Here is a 23,744-nt window from a genome sequence, read left to right on the forward strand (position 1 = left end):
CGATGGCTCACCTACTCTTTGAGAAGGACACCATGGGATCTTTAACTAATGTTAACCAACTAATGTTAGCAGATGAAACTCGTTGTGCTGCGTTGTGCTGCAATCACATATCCAGTTTAACGTCCATCCGAGGAACTGCACACACACTGATGAAATCCCTGTCTGCGAAACACCAGGATGACAGATTACACTACCGGTCAAAAGTTTTAGAACACCTCAATTTTTCCAGTTTTTATTGAAACTTACGCAGTTTAATGTCCAGTGAATAACCTGAAATGGTACAAAGGTAAGCAGTAAACTGCTCGAGGTTAAAAAAAAGTTTAGGTTAGCAAAAACGGGAAAATAATGTAAATTGCACAGTTATATTGTCAAAAAAAAAGGCCTTCTTCAGGGAACAAGTAATGGATTAACAACTTACATCTGTTCTGCAGCAATGTAAGTAAATTAAGCCTTGAAAGTTGATGCAAACAATTCCTACAGGTGTCCCAACCTCTGCTAATTACTTGATTACAAACCCCTGTCTGTAAAAAAGCATTATTGGAATAGACTGTTATTACACCCTCTGAAGCATTATTTGGACAATATTGCACTGCAGGAAGTAGTATATTGGAAACTGGAGGAAACTCTGACAGGAAGAGGTCTGGCAGACCCAAAGCCACAGCAGAATCAGAAGACAAGTTTCTGAGAGTCAACAGCTTGCGTGATAGGCGGCTCACAGGACAACAGCTTCACGCACAGCTTAACACTGGTCGAAGTAAGCAAGTCTCAGTTTCAACTGTTAAGAGAAGACTTAAAGCTGCAGGTTTGACAGGTCGAGTGGCAGTAAGAAAGCCATTGGTGAGATGGCAAAATAAGAAAAAGAGGCTTGCCTGGGCCAGTGGGCCATGAAGCACCGCCATTGGACTACTGAAGACTGGAAGAAGGTCTTATGGACCGATGAATCAAAATTTGAAATCTTTGGTTCATCACGCAGGGTTTTTGTATGCCGTCAAGTAGGCGAAAGGATGGTTCCTCAGTGTGTGACACCAACTGTCAAACATGGAGGACGAAGCGTAATGGTCTGGGGCTCTTTTGCTGGATCCAGAGTCGGCGACTTGCACAGAGTGACTGGCACCCTGAACCAAAAGGGTGACCACAGCATTTTGCAGCGCCATGCAATACCCTCTGGTATACGCCTGGTTGGTCAGGGGTTCATCCTACAGCAAGATAATGACCCTAAACACACCTCCAGGCTATGTAAAAACTACCTTCGAGGATAAGAACAAGACGGTAGGCTTGAAATCATGGAATGGCCAGCACAGTCTCCAGACTTAAACCCCATCGAGCTGGTTTGGGATGAACTGGACAGAAGGGTGAAAGCAAAGCAACCTACAAGTGCAACACTTTTTTGGGAACTGCTGCAACAGTGTTGGGAAGAACTTCCCGAACAATATTTGATTTCCATTGTAGAAAGAATGCCACGAGTGTGTTCGGCGGTTATATGTGCAAAAGGTGGCTACTTTGCTGAGTCAAAATTTTAAATTAAATTTTGTTAAACAAAATGATTCTATGATTTCTTTTTTATCTCCAATTGTTTATTTGTTCTATGCTTAATTTCAGAGTACATTGAGACATTAAACTGCGTAAATTTTAATAAAAATTGGAAAAATTGAGGTGTTCTAAAACTTTTGACCGGTAGTTTATACCTGTGAAAACTTGGTAGAAAATGTGTCTTGTTTGGTTTCATTGTAACAGCGTGTTATCAGGAGATGGCTATGAATGGCGTGTGAAATTGAATACTGTATATTTCATTCACATAAAATTTTGGTTGCGATCATATTCTGGTGAAGCAATGGTTGAAAAGCGTCACATTTAAATTTATCTCCCTAAAAAACTGTATGGAATTTTAACATCTCCCAGAATCTTCCGGATATTTTCTATGAAGCCACAGATATGCTGCATAATGGTCTCTCTCCATTGACCTTGGACGAGTCATACAGAGCGAAAAAGCAAAATCTCTGGAGACAAGATTATGACATACAAACTTTCAGTGAATAGAAATTCAATGGCAATTACCAAACTCATTCAGACATTGGATTGCTTTGATAAACTCAACTGTGGCCATACCATCTCATTGCACTACCTATCAGAGGATGACCTGCCAGTTTAGCACAGAGGGAAGTGAAAACCTTCCTACTGCCTACCCATTTATTTATTTAAGCATTGCAAATATCACTGACTTTTTACGATTATATATATATATATTTAAACCAAAATCAAGTTTTCTGGAAAAGCCAGATGATGGATGATATAGAAGGGTAACTTACTGACAGTGGAGACGTGTTGAAACAATTGGAAACGTGAGTTGCAACATGAACACTTGCAACATGTGAGTACTCACTTGTGAATAACACAACCCAGTATGTACTTTATAAAGGTGTGCAGCAGGTATTAAAACTCATTTGTTGTAATCAAGATGCCACAATGTAAGGAGCAGATTAATGTTCAATATGGAGTAATATATTTACCGTGGAGGGCCTTCCAAAGCTTTAAAGCGCTGCTACTTACACTACTGCTATGTACGCATTAACGGAAATCAAACGTACACACACACACACACACACACACACACACACACACACACACACACACACACAAGCTTGGTCAACCGATCAAGATTGAGTTATTTAGACTGATGTTTTAAGATTGATGTTTTAAGCTGTAGCAAAATTAGGCCAAAAGCACCATGGCAATGATGAGCCAAACGGCCTCATTTCCTTGTTTGAGGTCAGTTTCTCGATTTTCAAATGTACAAACACACATGCAAACAGAGAATTGCCTTGCAGGGGGGTGGGGGTGTAGTGCGAGGTTTTGTGCCCTTGACATCGAACCTGGGTACCCCCGCCCTGACGCAAAGGCAAAATTTGGTGGGGATTGGCCCAGTCATGATTTTCAGACATACACACACGTACATGCATATAATTTCCTTGTGGTGGGGGGGGGGGGGGGGGAGGAGAGAATTAATTTTGTCCCGATGATCTCAGGTATGCAGTCATGTTTAATACAGAATTAAATTATCTTCCCGCTATTGGCTGAAGTACAATCCCATGGGTGTGTAGGGGGCTGCTAAGCTCATGCTTAATAGGTGAAGCCTATACAATTGATTAGCCAGAAGAGCCTTAAAAAAAAATATATATATATACTGTATATATATTATATCTATACTATACATATACAAATACACACAGTACGTGCATACATACACACTCACAGAGATAACTCGCCCTGCCGCTCATTTGTAGTGGCCCACAAAAGTATTCACCTTCCAAAGTATTCACATTTTGATGCCACCTGAGTTTAAATCAAACTTAACACGTACAGTCAACACCAACTCCTCCAAAATGGTGAAGCTAGAAAATGTGGATACATTGTGAATAAGTTAGATTCACAGTATTCAACTCCTTTGCCTGATTAACCCTAAATCACTTAAGGAGCAAATTATTTGCTTAAAAGGTTACAAAATAAGCGTAATAGGTTTCACCTGTATGTAATCAGTGGATTAACTTAAACATTAAGCTCCCCCACTTATCTAAGGAATTTTAAGGTGCAACTCATTTGGTCAACCAACAAGGAAAACACGTAGACCAAGGAGCTTTCCAAAGAAGTCAGACATAATGTGGTGGAGAAGCACCGTTCAGGAGAGTGTTATTTGAAGGTTTAAAAGTCACTCATTATCCATTTGAGTACGGTGAAATCCATCATTATGAAGTTGAAGAAGTATTATACCACCCAGACTTTACTCTGGTCCAGGATGTCACTATAAATCCAACAATGACTTTGAAAGATCTGCAAACTCTGTGTCCGAGATAAAGTGGTGGAGAAGCACTGTTCAGGAGAAGATTACAAGAAAATCTCAATCCCATCCTTTTCCCTTCACAAAGCTGAATCTTGTTCCTCTTGTTTTCCCCACAGAATCTTGTTTCTCAGTCTGAGAGTCCTTCAGGTGCTTTTTTGCAAACTCGAAGCGGGCTTTCATGTGTCTTTCACTGAGGAGAGGCTTCCATCTGGCCACTCTGCCATAAAGTCCAGATCGATGGAGTGTTGCAGTGATGGTTGTCCTTCTGGAAGTTTCTCCCATCTCCACACAGGATCTCTGGAGCTCAGCCAGAGTGACCATCGGGTTCTTGGTCACCTCTCTTACCAAGGTCCTTCTCCCCCGATTGCTCACTTTGGCCGGGCGGCCAGCTCTAGGAAGAGTCCTGGTTGTTCCAAACTTCTTCCATTTAATAATTATGGAGGCCACTGTGCTCTTGGGAACCTTCAATGCAGCAGAGATTTTCTTGTCGGCTTCCCCAAATCTGTGCCTCGACACAATCCTGTCTCTGAGCTCTGCAGGCAGTTCCTTCGACCTCATGGCTTGGTTTTTGCTCTGATATGCATTGCCAGCTGTGAGACCTTATATAGACAGGTGTGTGCCTTTCCAAATCATGTCCAATCAATTGAATTTACCACAGGTAGACTCCAATCAAGGTGTAGAAACATCTCGAAGATGATAAAAAGAAATGGGAGGCACCTGATCGAAATTTCAAGTGTCATAGCAAAGGGTCTGAATACTTATGTAAATGTGATATTTCAGTTTTTTCTTTTTAATAAATTTGCAAAACTTTCTAAAATCCAGTTTTCTCTTTGTCATTATGGGGTATTGAGTGTAGATTGATGAGGGAAAACATGAATTTAAACGATTTCAGCATAAGGCTGCAACATAAAATGTGAAAAAAGTGAAGGGGTCTGAATACTTTCTGAATGCACTGTGTATATATATATATATATATATACACATGTATGTACACACACGTGCTCACCGTGTGTGTGCGTGTATTTGAACATTACCTCAGTTTACACTACCATTGTGTCCATAACACTACCAAAACATCAAATACATTTCCACATTGTGCGCTCAATTTTCTCAAATGAATGTTCATTTTACCATTAATTTCAAATTATTGATGTAATTTTACTTTTGACACCTATTTTGGACTCATTACCAAATAGCATGAATTTTATTTGCACATTTGTTCTGATTACCAGCAAATTGCAATGACTGGATCACGATGAATAAATTTATGATTAAACTCCGTGGTTAATTAACTCAGTATGAGTATGCTAATGCAGATCAGATTGGAATTTATGATCGTGGATTTAATTGTGGTATCCCATCAAACATTCTAAAACTGTGTTGTATGTGTATGTGTGAGTGTGTGTGTGTGTGTGTGTGTGTGTGTGTGTGTGTGTGTGTGTGTGTGTGTGTGTGTGTGTGTGTGTGTGTGCATTGCCCATGTGTGTACCAATAATGTATAATAACAGTCCTGCATCATCAATGTGCTTTAAACTCAAATACCCCATGAACTGCAGGATATGTGCACGTGACCAACCTTCCCATTGGGGCAACGGATATTCAAGTGATTGAAAAGAAGAGATCAGACAATGTTCTGGGTAAATGCAATGGCCGACATACCTTAGACTTCGTTTTTCTCCATACCTGTTGTTTGTTTGAACACACAGAATGTAATATTGCATGCAGTGCGTGCCGAGCCATATTTGTACTATCGAACCTTTCCCATTTCACTCAACATGCGTGCCATTCCTCCCCTTCCCACCTCACCCTCAGCTGTCTCCGACCATATGGGCAACTTCTACATAAACGGGAATTTCATGGTGGATAACCCTCGCAACTTCCGCATTGCTGGGACGGTGTTCAAGTACCGGCGTCCTCTAAGTCCACTTACCGATGGCTTTGAGTACATTATGGCCACAGGGCCAACAAAGCAACCACTCAATGTCATGGTAGGTAAGGCCTGAGAAAAATTAATATACATTTGCTTTATTGGCCAGTCTTGGACAATACATAGCACCCTCCACAGACTCACTGATATATTCCTTTATGTTCCATGTTCCGCCCAATCGTGTGTTCTTTTTGATCCAAATATGTAAAGTGAAAAATGTACGAACTTTTAGATTACCGGTATGGTCAATTCTCAACTTTTGAAATTCGGAACTTTGTTTTCCCTCTTTGTGTGTGGTGTTCTCATTCTGATTGTTCTGAACTTTAATTTCCCCTTCATGGTGAAACAAAGGTACACTTCATGGCTGATTATCTATCTATAATTCCAGTAATCTCTGTGTGTATGTGTGTGTGTATGTGTGTGTGTCTGTGTGTCTGTGTGTCTGTGTGTCTGTGTGTCTGTGACCGCTGTTTCTCGACAACCACGGGTCCGATATACTTGAAACTTGCCAGGTATATTGCTGGGGACCTGAGGATGTGCCTTTTCAAGGTTTCATATTAATCGGACAGGTAGTTACCGAGCTATGGCGATTTATTTACCAAACTCCGCAAGCCGTTCGCTTTGGCTTTGCGAATGGACCAAACCATTTCATGTAAATAGAGGGGGGGGGGGGGGGATTGTCACCGTACTCGCAAGCCGTTCGCTTTGGCTTTGCGAATGAACCAAACCATTTCATGTAAATAGAGGGGGGGGATTGTCACCGTACTCGCAAGCCGTTCGCTTTGGCTTTGCGAATGGACCAAACCATTTCATGTAAATAGAGGGGGGGGATATAATTTTAGATATATATATAGTACGGGCATGCCCTAGTATTAATAATGAGCAAAAGCCGATGGTAAATACACCCTGAGATTAAAAATGAAAAAAAAACGGAAGCCTTTTATTTTTGCGCTGGTTGAAAGAGCTCAAAAATGGGAAGCTATATATTTCTTAACACAAAGCCCAAAAAAACCTTCTGCGAGTGATTGAGAAGTAGTATGGTGCCTATACACCGCCTGGGTTCATTTATTTGTATGATTGAAAAAAATAGAATTTTCCCATGGGTTTGGATCAATTTGAAGCAGATTTCATGGAAAAAATTCTCTCCAAGGAACTTTTCCGTGTTTCAAGGTGTAACAGACCTAAAGCATTCGCCTATTTTACATATGTATATGTATGTATATATATATATATATATATATATATATATATATATATATATATATATATATATATAATATATTAGGGTGGCCCTTATTTTTAAAAGTTTGTAATGTTACGCTCTCACCCTCTGCAACTAGTCCATTGGCCCTGAAAACAATCCAGGCCACACGTCAGCTACATTCCTAAATATATAGAGGTAGTCCAGCACCCTTGAACATTTCCCCCTAGAGCCCATGTGATTGAGGTCACGTAACACTGAAAATAAAAAATAACAAATAAAAATTGGCCGTGACTTGCTGTACTTTGCATGTCGTCACCACATTATGGAGCTGCTGCTTGCTGCAGCATTTAAAGCAGTCATGGGAAGCACCTCTGGCCGGAAGTTCTTCTGTTTAAGAGATTCCAATCAAAGTGGGACTCTATTGACCAGACTGCATTCATCTCTGTTCTCTCTCATGAATCTGCCAAAGACCGCATTCTCCCTGTGACTGATAAAGTTATCGATTTTGCAAAGAAGCAGCTTGACCTCAATCAGCCACGGGATGATTATAAAGAACTTCTGGAACTGACCATTTTGTTTATTGGAGGAGTTCCTGCTCGTGGCATTCATTTCCGTGCTCCTGGTGTGATTCACCATGCAAGATGGATGTCGAAGGCCATCTCAAGTTTCAAAATCTGGCTTTTCCACTAACAGTTCAAGCTGACGGCACGAGAGAGGATTGGCCTACGAGAAATTTGTCTGTTTGTTTCTGAAGTGTATTTGCAAGCCTGGATGAAAGCTCCAAGTGCAGCTGAACCTCCAATGAATGATCTGCTGCTGATGAAGACCTTGATCTCTTCAAGACTGCAAGTCGTGCAATCTCAACAGCCACCAGTGAGAAGTTGAGGAACCATCTGTGGTACTTGTCAGAAGAGCTGGTGGGGTTGGCCTTCTTCGACAAACAAGTGCCTATCACTACTAAACAACTGATGGTGGAAGCACTGAAAGGTGAGCGTCCATTAGATGAAGAACCACCAAAGATGCCACAGCCTGACAGGAAAGCCTTAAGTGAGAAGGGTATTGAAGAATTTGTGTCACCACACACAAAAAAACATTCTTCGAAAAGTTGAAAATCTCGTCAGATTTTTAACTGTGGATCCAAGCACATGGGGTGACCATGAAGGCTGCAGAGCTGCTGTGGAACAGATCAGGGAGTTGAAGGTCATAAATGACCATGCGGAACGAGGTGTGGCCCTCATGAAAAGTTACAACCGGCTCCTTACCAAGGATGAGCACCAACTCCAATTCTTACTTCAGGTCGTGTCTGAACACCGCCAAACTTATCCCGACTGTCAGAAAGCAACATTGGCTAAAATCAGGCAGCAATGATATGACTTATGTTGGTGAGAACCTTCCTTGACTAGAAACTAATATAACAAGTATTCTGAGTATTTCGCTGCAATACATGTCCCCTACCGGCAGTCTGTCGTCCAGAAAACTGTTGGGGAAATTACCAAGGGTTATTTACCCACAGGTTCTGAATCGTTCCCAATCGCTAATTACCTCAGGACGGGCTCACCTGTGATTTGCACTCGGGACTTCGATTTATACACCTTGCAGACAGGTCAGCAGAAGCACGAGAAAATAGATTGTTGATAAAGAACCTTTCGAGTCGCTAAATATCAGTAATTTATTATATTTTCTGGTTCACGATCAATGATCGATGTGCATATATATGTTGCTCGGCTTGGCTCCGCCCCTCCCGAAAGCGCGCGCTGTGTCGCGCTGTTGACGTTCGCGAGACGAGGCTGAGGGCGCGCAGTGCGGCTTGAGGAGAACTCTAGAATAAACAAGAGATATCCATTTTTAAAATATTTTCGTTTAATTAACGACATCTGCCAAACCACGTGACCTATCGCAAATTCCAAAAGGACGTTTTAGTTGATTGACACGCTGAACAGATTTGTGAAGTTTCCCCTTGATTGGATCACAAATGAGGGAGGAGCTAGGTTTTAAAGGTTCATGCTTAAAAACGTCATAACTCTGAAACCATGTGACGCATGACGTCATGCTTGCTGACTTTTTTGTTCGCATGGGTATGCGATTCTGCCTGCAAAGTTTGGCCTCGATCTGTTCAGCCGTTGCAGAGAAAAAGGGGTTTTCGTGTTTTCACGAAAAACAATATGGCGGCCGAACCACGTGACGTGCGACGTCATAATTACCATTAAAATATTCTACAGACCGAGTCCCTCCTATGGTGAAAATTTGATCTCAATCGGTCCTATTATTGCAGAGAAAATCTTTTTTAAAGGAAATTAAAACTTAAAATGGCACTGAGTTAAGGATCATCAGAATTATCAGAATTCCCAAAGTTCAAAGTGCCATAACTTTGTCCAAAATGATCGAAACGTCGTGAAGTTCGAACTTGATCTGTAACTTATCATGAGGAAACCATGCACCAAGTTTGAAATCATTAGCGTTAAGAGTTTAGAAAAAAAGTCCGGAAAACTGTTCTTTGCGTGACGGACTGACAGACTGACGGACTGACAGAGAGACAGACAGACAGACAGACGGAGGGACGGCGTGCAAACCTATAGTCCCCTCCGGTGTACACCGGGAGGGGACTAATAACATCAAGAAATATAATAACATCAGGAAATATAATAACATCAGGAATGTTAAATAGAATGAGAAATGAAAAGAACTTCTAGAAGTGTATTTGTACAGTAGTATATTTTGTTGTGTGCTCTCTAGATATAAAATCTTGATTCTTGAAGGTGCCTGGACTACCTCTAAATATAAACAGACTTGTATGAAATTTTGACTGCAGTGTTTCAATAATATATAATTTCAAAACACACCTGGTCAGAAGTGTGCCTCACTGACTGGGCCTCAGTCGAGGTCCTCATCACCATCCCGTTTCGGCCCTTCAATTTCGATACGGTCAGCTAAGGTAAGGTGGGCCAGCATGGGCACATACGTCTCCACATGCAGCAGCTACACGTGGATGCGTACATACCCCCCACCCCCAGCCAGTGAGACCACAGACTACAACAACAAAACTGCCTCCACTCCCAGAATCCACAGCCTCTCACCCACTCACTCACACACCAAAAAAAACACACCTAACCAACCGACCACCGATCCTTACAACATGCACCACTCAAACAAGAACACATTCATGCAAAACCACACCCACAACACACACACACACACACACACACACACACACACACACACACACACACACACACACACACACACACACACACACACACACACACACACACACCTCCATTTCCCTTCCGCGCTCAGTCACTACCCCTTTAGGCTGAAATGAACCACCACCCACAACCTCAACCTACAACTTTCGACGTGCCTCCATAAACTTCCTCCATATCCAAAGTGAACCTTTCAAGGAAACCTGGGCCACTCTGTCACACATCCTCCTTCTTTCTGCACCACACACTCCAAGCCGAGCAAGAAATGCAGAAAAGGAATTGCCAATATACCCTCTACACCCCACCTCAAATGGCTGACACGAAACTCGATGTAGTTTAGTTTTATTAAATATATATATATATATATATATATATATATATATATATATATATATATATATATATATATATATATATATATATATATATATATATATACTAGCTTGGCTCGAAGCGTCGTTACTGAGGAACGGGCTTATTTTAGCTGATGATAATGACTGTACCTGAGTTGCTGTGTTGTCATGATTTACACCAATCATAATACAAACAATTATTTTGCACAAATGTATTTGTTGTGTTTGTGATATTGAAGTGCGGTGCTATGTGCACGACTTGTTTGCCAAGAAGATAAGCAACAACGCGGGTAACCAAAAAGAGTCTTTATTCCAAAGCTCAACTATAGCACTCAGGTGCTCGGGGCTACGCGCCCCGTGTATATCCCGAGGCCACGCCTACCCCTCGGGCGTGGCCGACACCCTCTTGGTGTGCGGAATGATGTCACCGCGCCAGCGAGCCATCGTGTCCGCCACACGCGCCCCCCCCCCCCCCCCAGAATTCCCGCGCACCTGAAGGGTCAGTTTGCGGGGCAAACGGATGACCCGGCCGAAGCGCCCTCTGGCGGCTGGCGGCGTCTGGGATGCCGGGATGTCATCTGGGATGCCTCCGGCGGCACCTGAGATGGGTGCAGGACCGGGGGGGGGGGCGTGCCGGCGGGGCTGGGTGGTGCCGGAGGTCCGCCCGCCGGTGGGCGGCCCCGCCGCGGGGGCCGAGCCACTGGCGGGGGGTGGTCCACGTCGAGGTGGGCCGGCTTGAGGCGGTCCACGGAAACGCGGTCAGGAGTACCGCCGATGTCGAGGGTGAAGTGTTTCGCCCCGGTCTCCAGCACGCGGAAGGGCCCGTCGTACGGGGGCCGCAGCGGTGTCTGGTGGGTGTGGTGGCGGACGAACATGTACTCCGCAGTACGAAGCTCCGGGGCGATGTGCGTTGGCGGGCACCCGTGGTGCGCCGTCGGCACCGGGGCGAACCTCCGGGTGGTCTCCTGCAGTGCGGACCATGGTGCCGTGGAGTCGGGGAGGAACTCGCCCGGCACCCGCAGCGGTTGTCCGAAGACCAACTCCGCCGCGGATGAACGCAGGTCGTCCTTGGGCGCCGTCCGGAGGCCCAGCAGGACCCAGGGGAGCCTGTCGACCCAGCCGCCGTCGCGGAGGGTGGCCCAGAGCGCGGCCTTCAAGGAGCGGTGGAAGCGCTCGCACAGGCCATTGGCCTGGGGGTGGTAGGCCGTGGTGCGGTGCAGCTGGACGCCGAGCCCCCGCGCGACCGCCCCCCAGAGCTCCGAGGTGAACTGGGGGCCACGGTCTGACGAGATGTCCGAGGGGGCGCCGAACCGGGGAACCCCTATGTGGCGATGAACGCCTGCGCGACGTCCGCTGCCGTCGTCGCTGCCAAAGGCACGACCTCCGGCCACCGGGTGGTGCGGTCCACCATGGTGAGGACGTGGGTGAAACCCCGCGAGGGGGGCAGAGGTCCCACCAAGTCCACGTAAACGTGGTCGAACCGACGTTCGGGCACCGTGAACGGGACCAACGGGGCCTGGGTGTGGCGGTGCACCTTCACGCGCTGGCACGCGAGGCAGGTCCTGGTCCAATCGCGGATGGCCTTCCGGAGGCCATGCCAGACGAACTTGTCGGCGACCAGCCTCTGGGAGGCCTTCGTGCCCGGGTGTGACAGGCTGTGGATGGCGTCAAAAACCCGGCGCTGCCAGCCCGTGGGCACGATGGGGCGAGGCCGCCCGATGGAGACGTCGCACAAGAGGGCTGTGCCCGCGCCGTCGAACGGCACCTCGGTGACGCGGAGGCCCGTGACAGCGGTCCGCAAGGCCTGGACGTCGGGGTCGGCGGTCTGGTCCGCCGCCATCCGGGCATAGTCGATCCCAAGGTGGACCGTGTGGGCGACGGACCGGGAAAGGCAATCCGCCACCGGGTTGTCCTTTCCCGCGACGTGCCGGATGTCCGTCGTGTACTCGGACACGGCCGAGAGGTGACGCTGCTGCCGGGCCGACCATGGCTCGGCGACCTTGGCCATCGCGAAGACCAGGGGCTTGTGGTCGATGAAGGCAGTGAACGAACGGCCCTCGAGCAGATGGCGGAAGTGCCGGACCGCCAGGTGGAGCCCGAGCAACTCGCGGTCGAAGGTGCTGTCCCGGCGTTCGTGCGGGCAAAGCTGCCGGCTGAAAAACGCCAGCGGTTGCCAAGCACCACGCACCCATTGCTCGTGCACCGCGCCCACCGCGTAGTCCGACGCGTCGGTGGTGAGGGCGATCGGTGCATCGAGCACCGGGTGCGCGAGCATGGTGGCATTAGCCAAAGCGAGCTTCGCACCCGCGAACGCCGCGCCCATCTGCTTGGTCCAAACAACGTCACCTTTGCCCGGCTTCCCCCGGAGGGCCTCGTGCAGGGGGCGCAGGAGCTAGGCGACGCAGGGCAGGAAACGGTGGTAAAAGTTTACCATGCCCAGGAACTCCTGGAGCCCCCTGATCGTGCGGGGGCGCGGAAACCCCTTGACCGCCTCCACCTTTGCCGGTAAGGGGGTGGCCCCGTGCCTGGTGACGCGGTGCCCCAAAAAGTCGATTTCGGCGACGCCGAACCGGCACTTGGCGGGGTTTACGATCAGGCCATGCTGGCCCAGGCGCTCGAAGAGCGTGCGGAGGTGGCGGAGGTGCTCTTCGCGGGACGCGCTTGCGACGAGGATGTCATCCAGGTAGACGTAAACGCAATCCAAGTCGCGCAAGACGCTTTCCATCAACCGTTGGAACGCCTGAGCCGCATTCTTCAACCCGAAGGGCATCCGAAGAAACTCGAAGAGGCCGAATGGTGTAATGACGGCCGTCTTTGGTATGTCCTCCGGCCTGATGGGGACCTGGTGGTATCCGCGGATGAGGTCCACCTTAGAAAAGAAGGACATTTTCGCCAACCGGGCGGAAAAGTCCTGAATGTGAGGGACCGGGTAGCGGTCGGGGGTGGTGGCATCGTTGAGGCGGCGGTAGTCTCCGCACGGCCGCCACCCCCGCCGGGCTTCAGCACAATGTGCAGTGGCAACGCCCAAGCGCTCTTGGAGCGCCGTACGATGCCCAGCCACTCCAGCGTAGCGAACTCCGCCTTCGCCACCGCGAGCTTCGTTGGCTCGAGGCGGCGTGCCCGGGCGTAGACCGGTGGCCCGACGGTGGGGATGTGATGTTCCACCCCGTGCTGGACGGCCACCGCCGAGAAGGTGGGCCACGTGAGGGCCGGGAAGCTGGCGAGGAGGCGGGTGAACTCGTCCGCTGCCGGAAGCGTACAGACCAACCTCGCCGGGACCGAACCGCTCAGCAAGCCGCTTGGCGAGCCGCTCGGTGAGCCGCTCAGGGAGCTGCCCAACGAACTGCTCAGCGCGCAAGCAAGTGAGCTGAACGTTTCGGCCTGGACGAGCCTTCTGTGCTTAACGTCGACCAACAACCCATTTGCACATAGGAAGTCCGCACCGAGCAATGCCATGGGCACGCTGGCGGTTACGAACGTCCATTGAAAGCGTTGCCCTCCGAACCGCAGGGAGAGGCAGCGCTTCCCGAATGTGCGTATGGGTGTACCGTTGGCTGCAAGCAACGCGGGGCCCCGGCCCGCGGTTCGCTTGTCGGACGTGGAGGCGGGGATAACGCTCACCTGTGCGCCTGTGTCGCAGAGGCAGCGACGCCCGGACAAGGTGTCCGTGACAAAAAGGAGGCTGCCGGAAAGGCCGACGCTCAAAGCCGCTACCGAGCGCCGGCCCTGGCGTTTCCCGACTTGCCAAACGAGCACGGCGGGCAACAATTCCTAGCCTTGTGGCCAAACCTGGCGTGGAAACGGCACCAGGTTTGCGGCGGAGGCGGAGGCCGCGGCTTTCGTGGTGGTGGTGGGCGGGGCGTGGTGGCGGCCACGAGGTGTGCATTGGCATCAGCCTCGGGATCCACGAGGTGTGCAGCAGCATCAGCCTCGGGATCCGCGACGGCCGCACCGACTCTCGCCCGCGTGTCACAAGCCGCGAAAAACTTGTCGACCTGGACGGCCAGAGCGCGGGGTTCCTTTATTTTGGAACTGGCCAACGCGAGGCGTACCTGTGCCGGTAGCTGGCGTAGAAAGAGCGCCCGGAATAAAAAATCCGGGGCTTTGTCACCCAGCAACGACAGCATGTAGTCCATCCGGACCGATGGTCATGTGTCGCCGAGTTCCTGAAGGTCCAGGAGGCGGTCGGCCCGTTCGCACTCCGTGAGGCCGAACGTGGCGATGAGACGCTGCTTGAGCGCCTCGTACCTGTGGTCGGCCGGCGGGTTCCGCAGGACGGACATGACTCGGGCAGCTGTGCCGGGCCCGAGGGCGGCGATGACGTGGTAATAACGCGTCTCATCCGCCGTTACGCCTCGAAGTTGGAACTGTGCCTCGGCCTGCACGAACCATACCTCGGCCTGAGCTTCCCAAAACTCAGGGAGCTTCACCGCGACCGCGTTGCTTGACATTGGCGCGTTCTGTTGGTCAGCGGCGGCTGAACCAGCGTCGAGGTCACCAGTGAGGTGTGGTGCTATGCGCACGACTTGTTTGCCAAGAATATAAGCAACAACGCGGGTAACCAAAAAGAGTCTTTATTCCAAAGCTCAACTATAGCACTCAGGTGCTCGGGGCTGCGCACCCCGTGTATATCCCGAGGCCACGCCTACCCCTCGGGCGTGGCCGACACCCTCTTGGTGCGCGGAATGACGTCACCGCGCCAGCGAGCCATCGTGTCCGCCACAATATTACATTTTCATAGGCAATTTAGGTTGAAGAAAGCGGGAATGGTGGATCTATTGGTTGAATGTTTTTTTTTCAAGAAATAACCCCTCAGCACATACCTAATGCCTAGGTCACACATAGGCGGATATTTTGGCGACTACTGGCGACTGCCGGCGATCAAGATTTTTCGGCGACTACTGGCGATTTCGGGTGGTCAAATATGGTCAGGCGGCAGTATGGCGACTGCAGGCGGCCACATTGCGACTGCATTGCGACGACGCCCCGAATGGGATGGCGACTGTTGAAGATCGACGACGACTGCATTGCGGATGCACGGCGGCAGCGTGGCGACAGTCTGGCGGCTAGATTACGACCGATGGCGGATCGCGGCGACTGCATTGGGGCCGGGTGGCGGTTTACTCCGACGTCCGCAAGACTGCAATAAGACCGCCGGCGATTGGAGACGATTCACACAACTTTTTAAATCTTTATTTCTCTATTTTACATTTCACTTTATTCATTTCAATGATGTGTGACATGAAGCATAAAGATGTTTGATGTACAATAAGAAAGTTAATAAAGATGTATCATTGTAATGTAATAATCAAACTTTTCTGCAGGGAGAGAGAATGGAAATAAAGTCCAATAAATTATTTCCACTGGTCCCAAGTCCCATTAATAAAGTTTCCAAAGGACCAAAGTCCCAAAAATAAAGTTCCCAAAAGTCCCAAGTCCAAACAATATAGCCATATCCTTGTCGGCACCATATGACCTCACTCCACGGAGACCCTCACACCATCCTGTCTTGCCATGGAATCGTGGTATGTCGTAATGCAGTCGCCAGGCAGTCGTATCTCTGTCGCCATAACTCGGCCGCCACTAGTCCTACTGCTGTCGTCGTCAGTCTCCCATAGCCGCAGGGGAGACGTGGCAGTTCTTCTGTAGTCGATACGCAGCCGCAACAGTGTCGGCCCGTAGTCGGGAAGATGCCGCAGGAAGGCCGTATGGCATTCGCATCTCTGCCGTGCTGGCTGGTGGGGCGATTGCGGAAGACTATGAGCGACTGGGTTGCGGCCGCTTTACGCTCTTATTACGGATACCGACGACAGCATGGCGGTTCCATCGCGACAGCATGGCGGATTTTTTTCGATTGCGACTGAGCGCGCCGTTTTTAAACATTTTAAAAATTATTTTGCCCCTTTGCGGCTCTTGCCGACTGCAGCCGACCTGGGGATGATAACCACGACTACAGGCGACCGTCCATTACGGTTTCATTACGATTGTCGGCGGGTGGTGGCGATTTTTTTCAGTCGCCAGTAGTCGCCGACAAATCCGCCTATGTGTGACTTAGGCTTAAGGGAGGGGTAGGTGCAGACTGGAAATTTGGGACGATTACACCTCACCACACATAATTTAAAACACCTCACCACCATGTAATTCAAAACACCTCACAGCCATAAAACACGTAATAAAAACAGCTCACAGCCACAAAATTAAAAACACCTCACCACGTCATTTAAAAACACCTCACCACTAAGTAATTCAAAACACCTCACCACCAAGTAATTCAAAACACCTCACAGCCATAAAACACGTAATACAAACACTTCACCACCACGAAATTAAAAACACCTCACAGCCACGAAATTGAAAACACCTCACCACCACAAAATTAAAAATACCTCACCACCACGTAATAAAAACACCTCACAGCCATAAAACACGTAATAAAAACAGCTCACAGCCACAAAATTAAAAATACCTCACCACCACGTAATAAAAACACCTCACAGCCATAAAACACGTAATAAAAACACCTCACAGCCATAAAACACGTAATAAAAACAGCTCACAGCCACAAAATAAACTAGAACGGGCACTCGGTAGAGCGCATACCTTCGCCGCAGCTACTGTTCTGTACTTGGCATGGGAGTGTAGGGAACAGAACAGTGAACAGTTTGGTGCTGATTTCATGCAAATCGGATAAGAATTGACCGAGTTATGACAAATAAAAATACGATTTTGACCTTTTCGTGACCTTGACCTTGACCTTTGACCCGATTGCTCCCAAAATCTAATCAAATGTGTCCCGTATAATAACCAATCATCCCACCAAATTTCATGCAATTCGGTTGAATACTTTTTGAGTTATGCGAATAACACACACACACACACACACACACAGACATACAAATAAATACACAGCGATCAAAACATAACCTTCCGCTTTTGCGAAGGTAACTAGAACGGGCACTCGGTAGAGCGCATACCTTCGCCGCAGCTACTGTTCTGTACTTGGCATGGGAGTGTAGGGAACAGAACAGTGAACAGTTTGGTGCTGATTTCATGCAAATCGGATAAGAATTGACCGAGTTATGACAAACAAGATCGGGCATTGAATTCTGAACATTTTGGCATTAGTTGCATGCCAATTGGATAAACATTTTGGCATTAGTTGCATGCCAATTGGATAAAAATTGACCGCGCTATGGTAAAAATACGATTTTGACCTTTTCGTGACCTTGACCTTGACCTTTGACCCGATTGCTCCCAAAATCTAATCAAATGTGTCCCGTATAATAACCAATCATCCCACCAAATTTCATGCAATTCGGTTGAATACTTTTTGAGTTATGCGAATAACATACACACACACACACACACACAGACATACAAATAAATACACAGCGATCAAAACATAACCTTCCGCTTTTGCGAAGGTAAAAACACCTCACCACCACGTCATTTAAAAACACCTCACCACCAAGTAATTCAAAACACCTCACCACCACGAAATTGAAAACACCTCACCACCACATAATTAAAAACCTCACCACCACGAAATTAAAAACACCTCACAGCCACGAAATTGAAAACACCTCACCACCACGAAATTAAAAACACCTCACCACCACGTAATTGAAAACACCTCACCACCACATAATTAAAAACACCACCGTAATTATAAATACCTCACCACCACGTAATTCAAAACACCTCACCACCACGTAATTCAAAAAACCTCACCATGTGATTTATAAACACCTCAACACCACGTCATTTAAAACACCTCACCACCACATAATTCAAAATACCTCACCACAACGTTATTAAAAACACTTCACAACCACAGAAACAAAAGTTTGTGGGAGTCGTTAAGTGAGAACACAGACACTGCCCAGACGTGTAGATATATAGATAAATGACTGTACCCGCGTTGCCGTTTTGTCATGGTTTAAACCAATCATCTTTCAAACAATGATTTTTTCCAGATGTATTTGTAATATACGTGATATCACATTTTATAAACCATTGAAGTTGAAGACTTAAGTTGAAAAAAAAAAAAATTCCCGAAAAAATTCAAAAATAAATAAATAAAATAGGCACATTTTTCAAACAAATACCCTTAGGACATACCGACGGGAGAGATATGTGCATACCACAAGTTTGGTACGATTTCACAAAAGTTTGAGAAAGTAGTTCAGTGACGAGACAACACAGGACAGACGTTGCACAGATATATATCTATCTATCTATAATTCCAGTAATCTCTGTGTGTTTGTTTGTACGTTTGTTTGTCTGTGACCGCTGTTTCTCGACAACCACGGGTCCGATATACTTGAAACTTGCCAGGTATATTGCTGGGGACCCGAGGATGTGCCTTTTCAAGGTTTCATATTAATCGGACAATTACTTACCGAGCTATGTCCAAAAAACGATTCAACCAATCAGAAAGCAGCGAGCTATCGCGTGTGCCGAACGTGGCGGACACACTCTGCCTCGGATGGCACATTTGAGAGCGTATTCATTTATTTCACGTTTGCAAACTATGTTGGCGCTATGTTGGCGTTAAACTATGTCTTAAAACTAATAAAAACCCCGGGGGGATTGTCACTGTACTCGCAAGCCGTTCGCCGTTCGCTTTGGCGTTGCGAATGGACTAAAACATTTCATGCACCAAACCATTTCATGTAAAGCGTTCGCCGTTCGCTTTGGCGTTGCGAATGGACCAAAACATTTCATGGACCAAACCATTTCATGTAAATAGAGGGGGGGATATAATTTTAGATATAGATATAGTACGGGCATGCCCTAGTATATATAACTTGATAAAGTTTACAAGAGCCAAGAAGGAAGGATCCAAAAATATAGTCTTTCAATCTCCAAGTTTTTTGTTTTTTTTAAACCAAAGCTGACAGAGAGGCTTCTACCACAATAAAATAAGGACAATGGAGAAGGCAACATAATCCATGAGAACTTAACTTGGTGTTTTACCATTAGTCGGTGAGGGCCCAATGGAAGCACCAAATACGTCATTTGATAAACCAAAATTAAGAAACAGTCTTACTGGCGAAGGCAGTGTTGATATGCCTTGATGGACAGGTAGAACAATGGATGGAATCAACTAGACATTGATGGAGGTTTAGGAGTCGCGGAAGGCGAGAGAACGAGGCCATTCGTAGGGTTCGAAGATGGTTTATTGTAACAGCAAGATCCAGCTCACTAAACTCGAACGGAAGTCGGCACGCTTATATAAAGCCGAAAGCCCTCTTCGGAGGGCGTGGCTCCGGCAACCGCGCGTGCGTCAAGTCCGCACAACCACAAGTCCAACAGGTCCGTGCACGTGTATTATGCCCAAATAAGGTAATCACATAAGGTAACCGCCACATGCTGTTACCTGCACATAAGGTAACCGCCACAGAGGTATGATAACTGCTGTGAGAAGCAAGGAGAAGGTGATGTTTCGGGCGTTAAGACCACCTTTTTGCCCACAATTCATGCCCACAACGTCATCTTATCCTTGCTTCCCACTGTGACTATCATACCTCAAGCAACATCCCGTTAATTTCATCCATCATTAGAAAACCAGCTCCCCGTGCCATTCGCCACACAAGGTGGAGATGGTATGACGTCATTCAGCTCTGTTCTGGGCCAGCCTTTCCAAGTTTTCCATCACAACTGTGATGTATGCTGCCTTGGTTGAGATTGGTCTTTTGAAACAGCCACAGCAGTTAACATAGCTCAACCAACATACTGTTGATTTCATCCATTGCTCATTGTACTGTCAAGTCTATCATAGACTGCTTAATTGCAAAATAGATGCAACTGCCACTACTACTCAATACACCGTCACGTCTTCCAAAGGCCATGCTAACATCTCCCATCTGCTTGCATTCACTGCTGGTTATGAATAATCCCAGAGGACCTATTTGAAAAGAGTATGCTGTGACATGCCAATGCCATGGCCAGATTCTAAATTCCAACATGTACTTGAAGATAAATTACTTTTAATCTGAAATCCCATGGTACTTGCATTCATCCTGAATGTGAATCATATGTCGATGTCCTCGAGGACGCTATATGAGTGCACCTGGTTTTTTGCTTATATGCCTTTCAAGGTTTCTATCCCTCCCTACTGTTTCATGGCAGGTTTTGAATGAAAATGGCAAGCTGCAGTACGTTACCTATGAATACACAGTACCTCGTGCCACCAGATTCGAAGCACCACTCAAGCCACCCATACGTCTAAAGACAAGCCAGGAGGGAACAGAGAACGGTGTTGGCAAACAAGAGTCATCATCATCGGTCGAAGTTCCAGGGCTTGGTGCCATTGAGCTGTATGATACCGGTGGATCGGGCCTGATATCTGACAACCTTGGCTTACGTGCCAATGAGATTCCTATAAAACGCCAAGATGCAGTGTCCTGGCGGGACTTTGACCTGCCTTCAGGAAGTCGGATGTTGCCATCACTGCCGAGGCATAGTGATGGCATCGGGAGCCAAAGCAGAGAGATGGTTTCTGGTGAGAAAGCTTCAGCTGATTGTGCAAATATTGCCAACTTGGTCAGGCACATTGACCATTAACGAAACTATGACTCACATGATTGAATGCAATGTGAATGCCGGGGGGGGGGGGGGGAGGCAGGAGAGGGAGGGGCGAGGAAGGGAGTGGGGGAATGGAAGGGGGTTCATCACCTTTTCGTTAAATATATTATGCTGGTGAATGTGGCGTTCATGCGTTAAGTGTATGGCAATCAGGAAGAGGAAGAAGCCGTACTACCAACTTCGTACATTTCCGGAATGGTTTGATTTATTTGTATTGAAATGTCTGGTGATTGTTTTCTATTTATTTATGCGAATCTGTACTTGTATATAACTGGCATTAATTTTAAAAGGCTTAGGCACTATCGAGCGATTTTTTTTTTACTCCAAAAAAACGATCCTTTTTTGTTAAAAAAAATTTTTTTTTGTCTAAAACACTCGTAGGTATTCACTGATGAACCTCTGAAAGTTTGACGAAGATCTGTTCAACCAGCTCTGAAAAAAATGGCGACACAGACAGACAGACCAACATCTCTCTTATATAGTAGATAACTGAGATAATAGGAGATACAGTATTTCAATAATAATCGAATTTGATAATCATTTTTGTCCACGTCCAAGAAATAGAAAAAAAATCAATACCACTCAAAAAAAATGTTTTCTAGGAAAGAAATTGAAGAATAAGGTGTCAATGGCTGAAAATCGCACTCTGGAGGAACGTCATGAACAGGAAGGGCGATGGTTTCCGGGTTACAATGACAGTTCTGAAACGGAGACGATTCTCATCACAAGTGCTCATCTTGGAGACATTGCAGAGTCAAACGTGTGAGCATGGGGACTTTGTATTGGAGTGTTTCCTATCTTGGCTTTGTGATACTATTTTTATGTGAATGTCGTTGTTTTGAAGTGTAACTTACATTACCACCTTTTAGTACCACCTTTTCGAGGCCATTTCCCCCCGCAGAGCATGGGGTTGGCCTTTTTTGGGCACCGTGGTCCCCTTTTTGAGGCAATGTTTTATGGCCAGATGTCCTTCCTGCCCCCAACGCTGTTGGTCACCTCTTGCGACACACAGGGAATTAAAAGTGAACTGGAACTCAATTTGCCGACCTCGGAAGGAATGACAGACTGAGTCAACCCGCCTGGTGTTAATTCAGTGATCGACCGGGATTCGAACCCAGGATCCCAAGCCGGCACCCTAACCGCTAAACCAACACCAGGCTTAGTGTAACTTACATTCCATCATGGAATTGCGTACTCCATGGATTTTAGACTTGCAGTCATAACCATGTTGCTTGTTGCATGTGCGTGCGTGCATGCATGCATGCTGCTCAGTGTGTTTCATTACTACAAAACATGTTTTGAACTTATTTGGTTAAAACATGTGGGCATCTCTGCCTTTTCATCAGTAGCATGGTGTCCATCTCGAGTCGCCTGATTTGGGCTTTAAGAGTTTTCCACAAAGTCTGGTATCCAGATGACAGTCAGCCCTTCCTTTCCCACCCGTCGAAAGCCATTAGTGAGAACCATCTGACTTTTTGTTCAGAATCCTATCCTCCAAGCAACAAGGTAATTTATCTGAGAAATGCTGAATACTGCTGCCTTCAGCTAGATTTGAACCCACAACATCCTTGATCCTAGTCCACAAACTTAAGCCAGCAGGAAAAATAAGTTAGTATCACCTGTTTATTGTATAATCTTTATGCTATACACATACCAGTCGAACCTTAACCAATGTCTTACCTGCTTTGCATTAAGAAGGAAAATGCTTGGGAATCAAAAAAGGGAATTCAACCCAATAACTTGTGCAATGAAGTAAAACTCTACCCGGCACAAAGCTTGCACCAGATTCCCAGAAAACATGGTGCGTAACCTGTTCGTTGGCAAAAAGTGATCAGTGAACCCGACCTCAACTCAGATTGATGTAATTGGAGTCACGTGATATGAAGACGTCTCTTATAGTTACTATTCGAGTCTCATATGCACCTTTTGCTTCCAACAAAGTACAAACATTTTTCAGATTTTTTTGTGATTTATAATTCATGGAGTCATATGCCAAAGGTGTTTGCTAAGTTGTTCTGCCGTTGTAACATCTACTGACGTCTATTGATGCTGCACTTCGACCACTGTGGACATTCAATGTTTCTGAGCCCGAGATGGCGTTAACATAACGATGACATTATTCGTGGTATTTTGAGTCGGACATGGTGCTTGTCTGAATCCTTTCCATTCATCTGTCTAGGAATGAATACGACGTGAGTGGGACTGAGCGTGACGTCAGCTTGGCTGACATGTACCGTTGGAAGGTTTCTGCATACGCTCCCTGCAGTTCAACATGCACAACAGGTGTGAGAGTTGGGTTATTTGAATCTATATAACATGCAATGGGAGGAGCCAAGCAACAGGTAGTGAAGTTAGTGAGAATGGGCAGAATAGTGAGTATAAGTATAAAGGCCGACATGAGATGGTATTTAGCCACTGCCTTAAACTACTGAAGGGAACATCGTGGCGAGACAGCTAAGATGATTGCACACTTGTCAGTGATCCTCTACATGGTTGAATTTCACGAAAAATAGCCATTATAGTGGGATGTCGTGTGGGGTTCTGGTGGTAAATAACGAAATTGGTATCTACAGCTGACTTTGTCGTCTGTATTTAGGTTGTGTATACAAAGGATCATGTTTCATCAAACTGTAGG

The 23,744-nt window shown here is 46.7% G+C and overlaps 1 protein-coding gene across 1 annotated transcript in view; it reads left to right on the forward strand.

Annotated features, from left to right (window-relative positions):
• The window catches only part of ADAMTSL2 (ADAMTS like 2), a 123,185-nt gene that overhangs the window by 19,798 nt on the left and 79,643 nt on the right, over positions 1–23,744 (forward strand). The window contains 5 exon segments of the mRNA XM_078767006.1: positions 5,392–5,472; positions 5,648–5,823; positions 20,654–21,026; positions 21,712–21,871; positions 23,289–23,392. Of these exon segments, the coding sequence (XP_078623132.1) occupies positions 5,392–5,472; positions 5,648–5,823; positions 20,654–21,026; positions 21,712–21,871; positions 23,289–23,392 (894 nt within the window).

Source organism: Myxine glutinosa, chromosome 13 (assembly GCF_964187855.1).
Source record: "Myxine glutinosa chromosome 13, kmMyxGlut1.1, whole genome shotgun sequence".
In the NCBI taxonomy this organism is placed as follows: Eukaryota; Metazoa; Chordata; class Myxini; order Myxiniformes; family Myxinidae; genus Myxine; species Myxine glutinosa.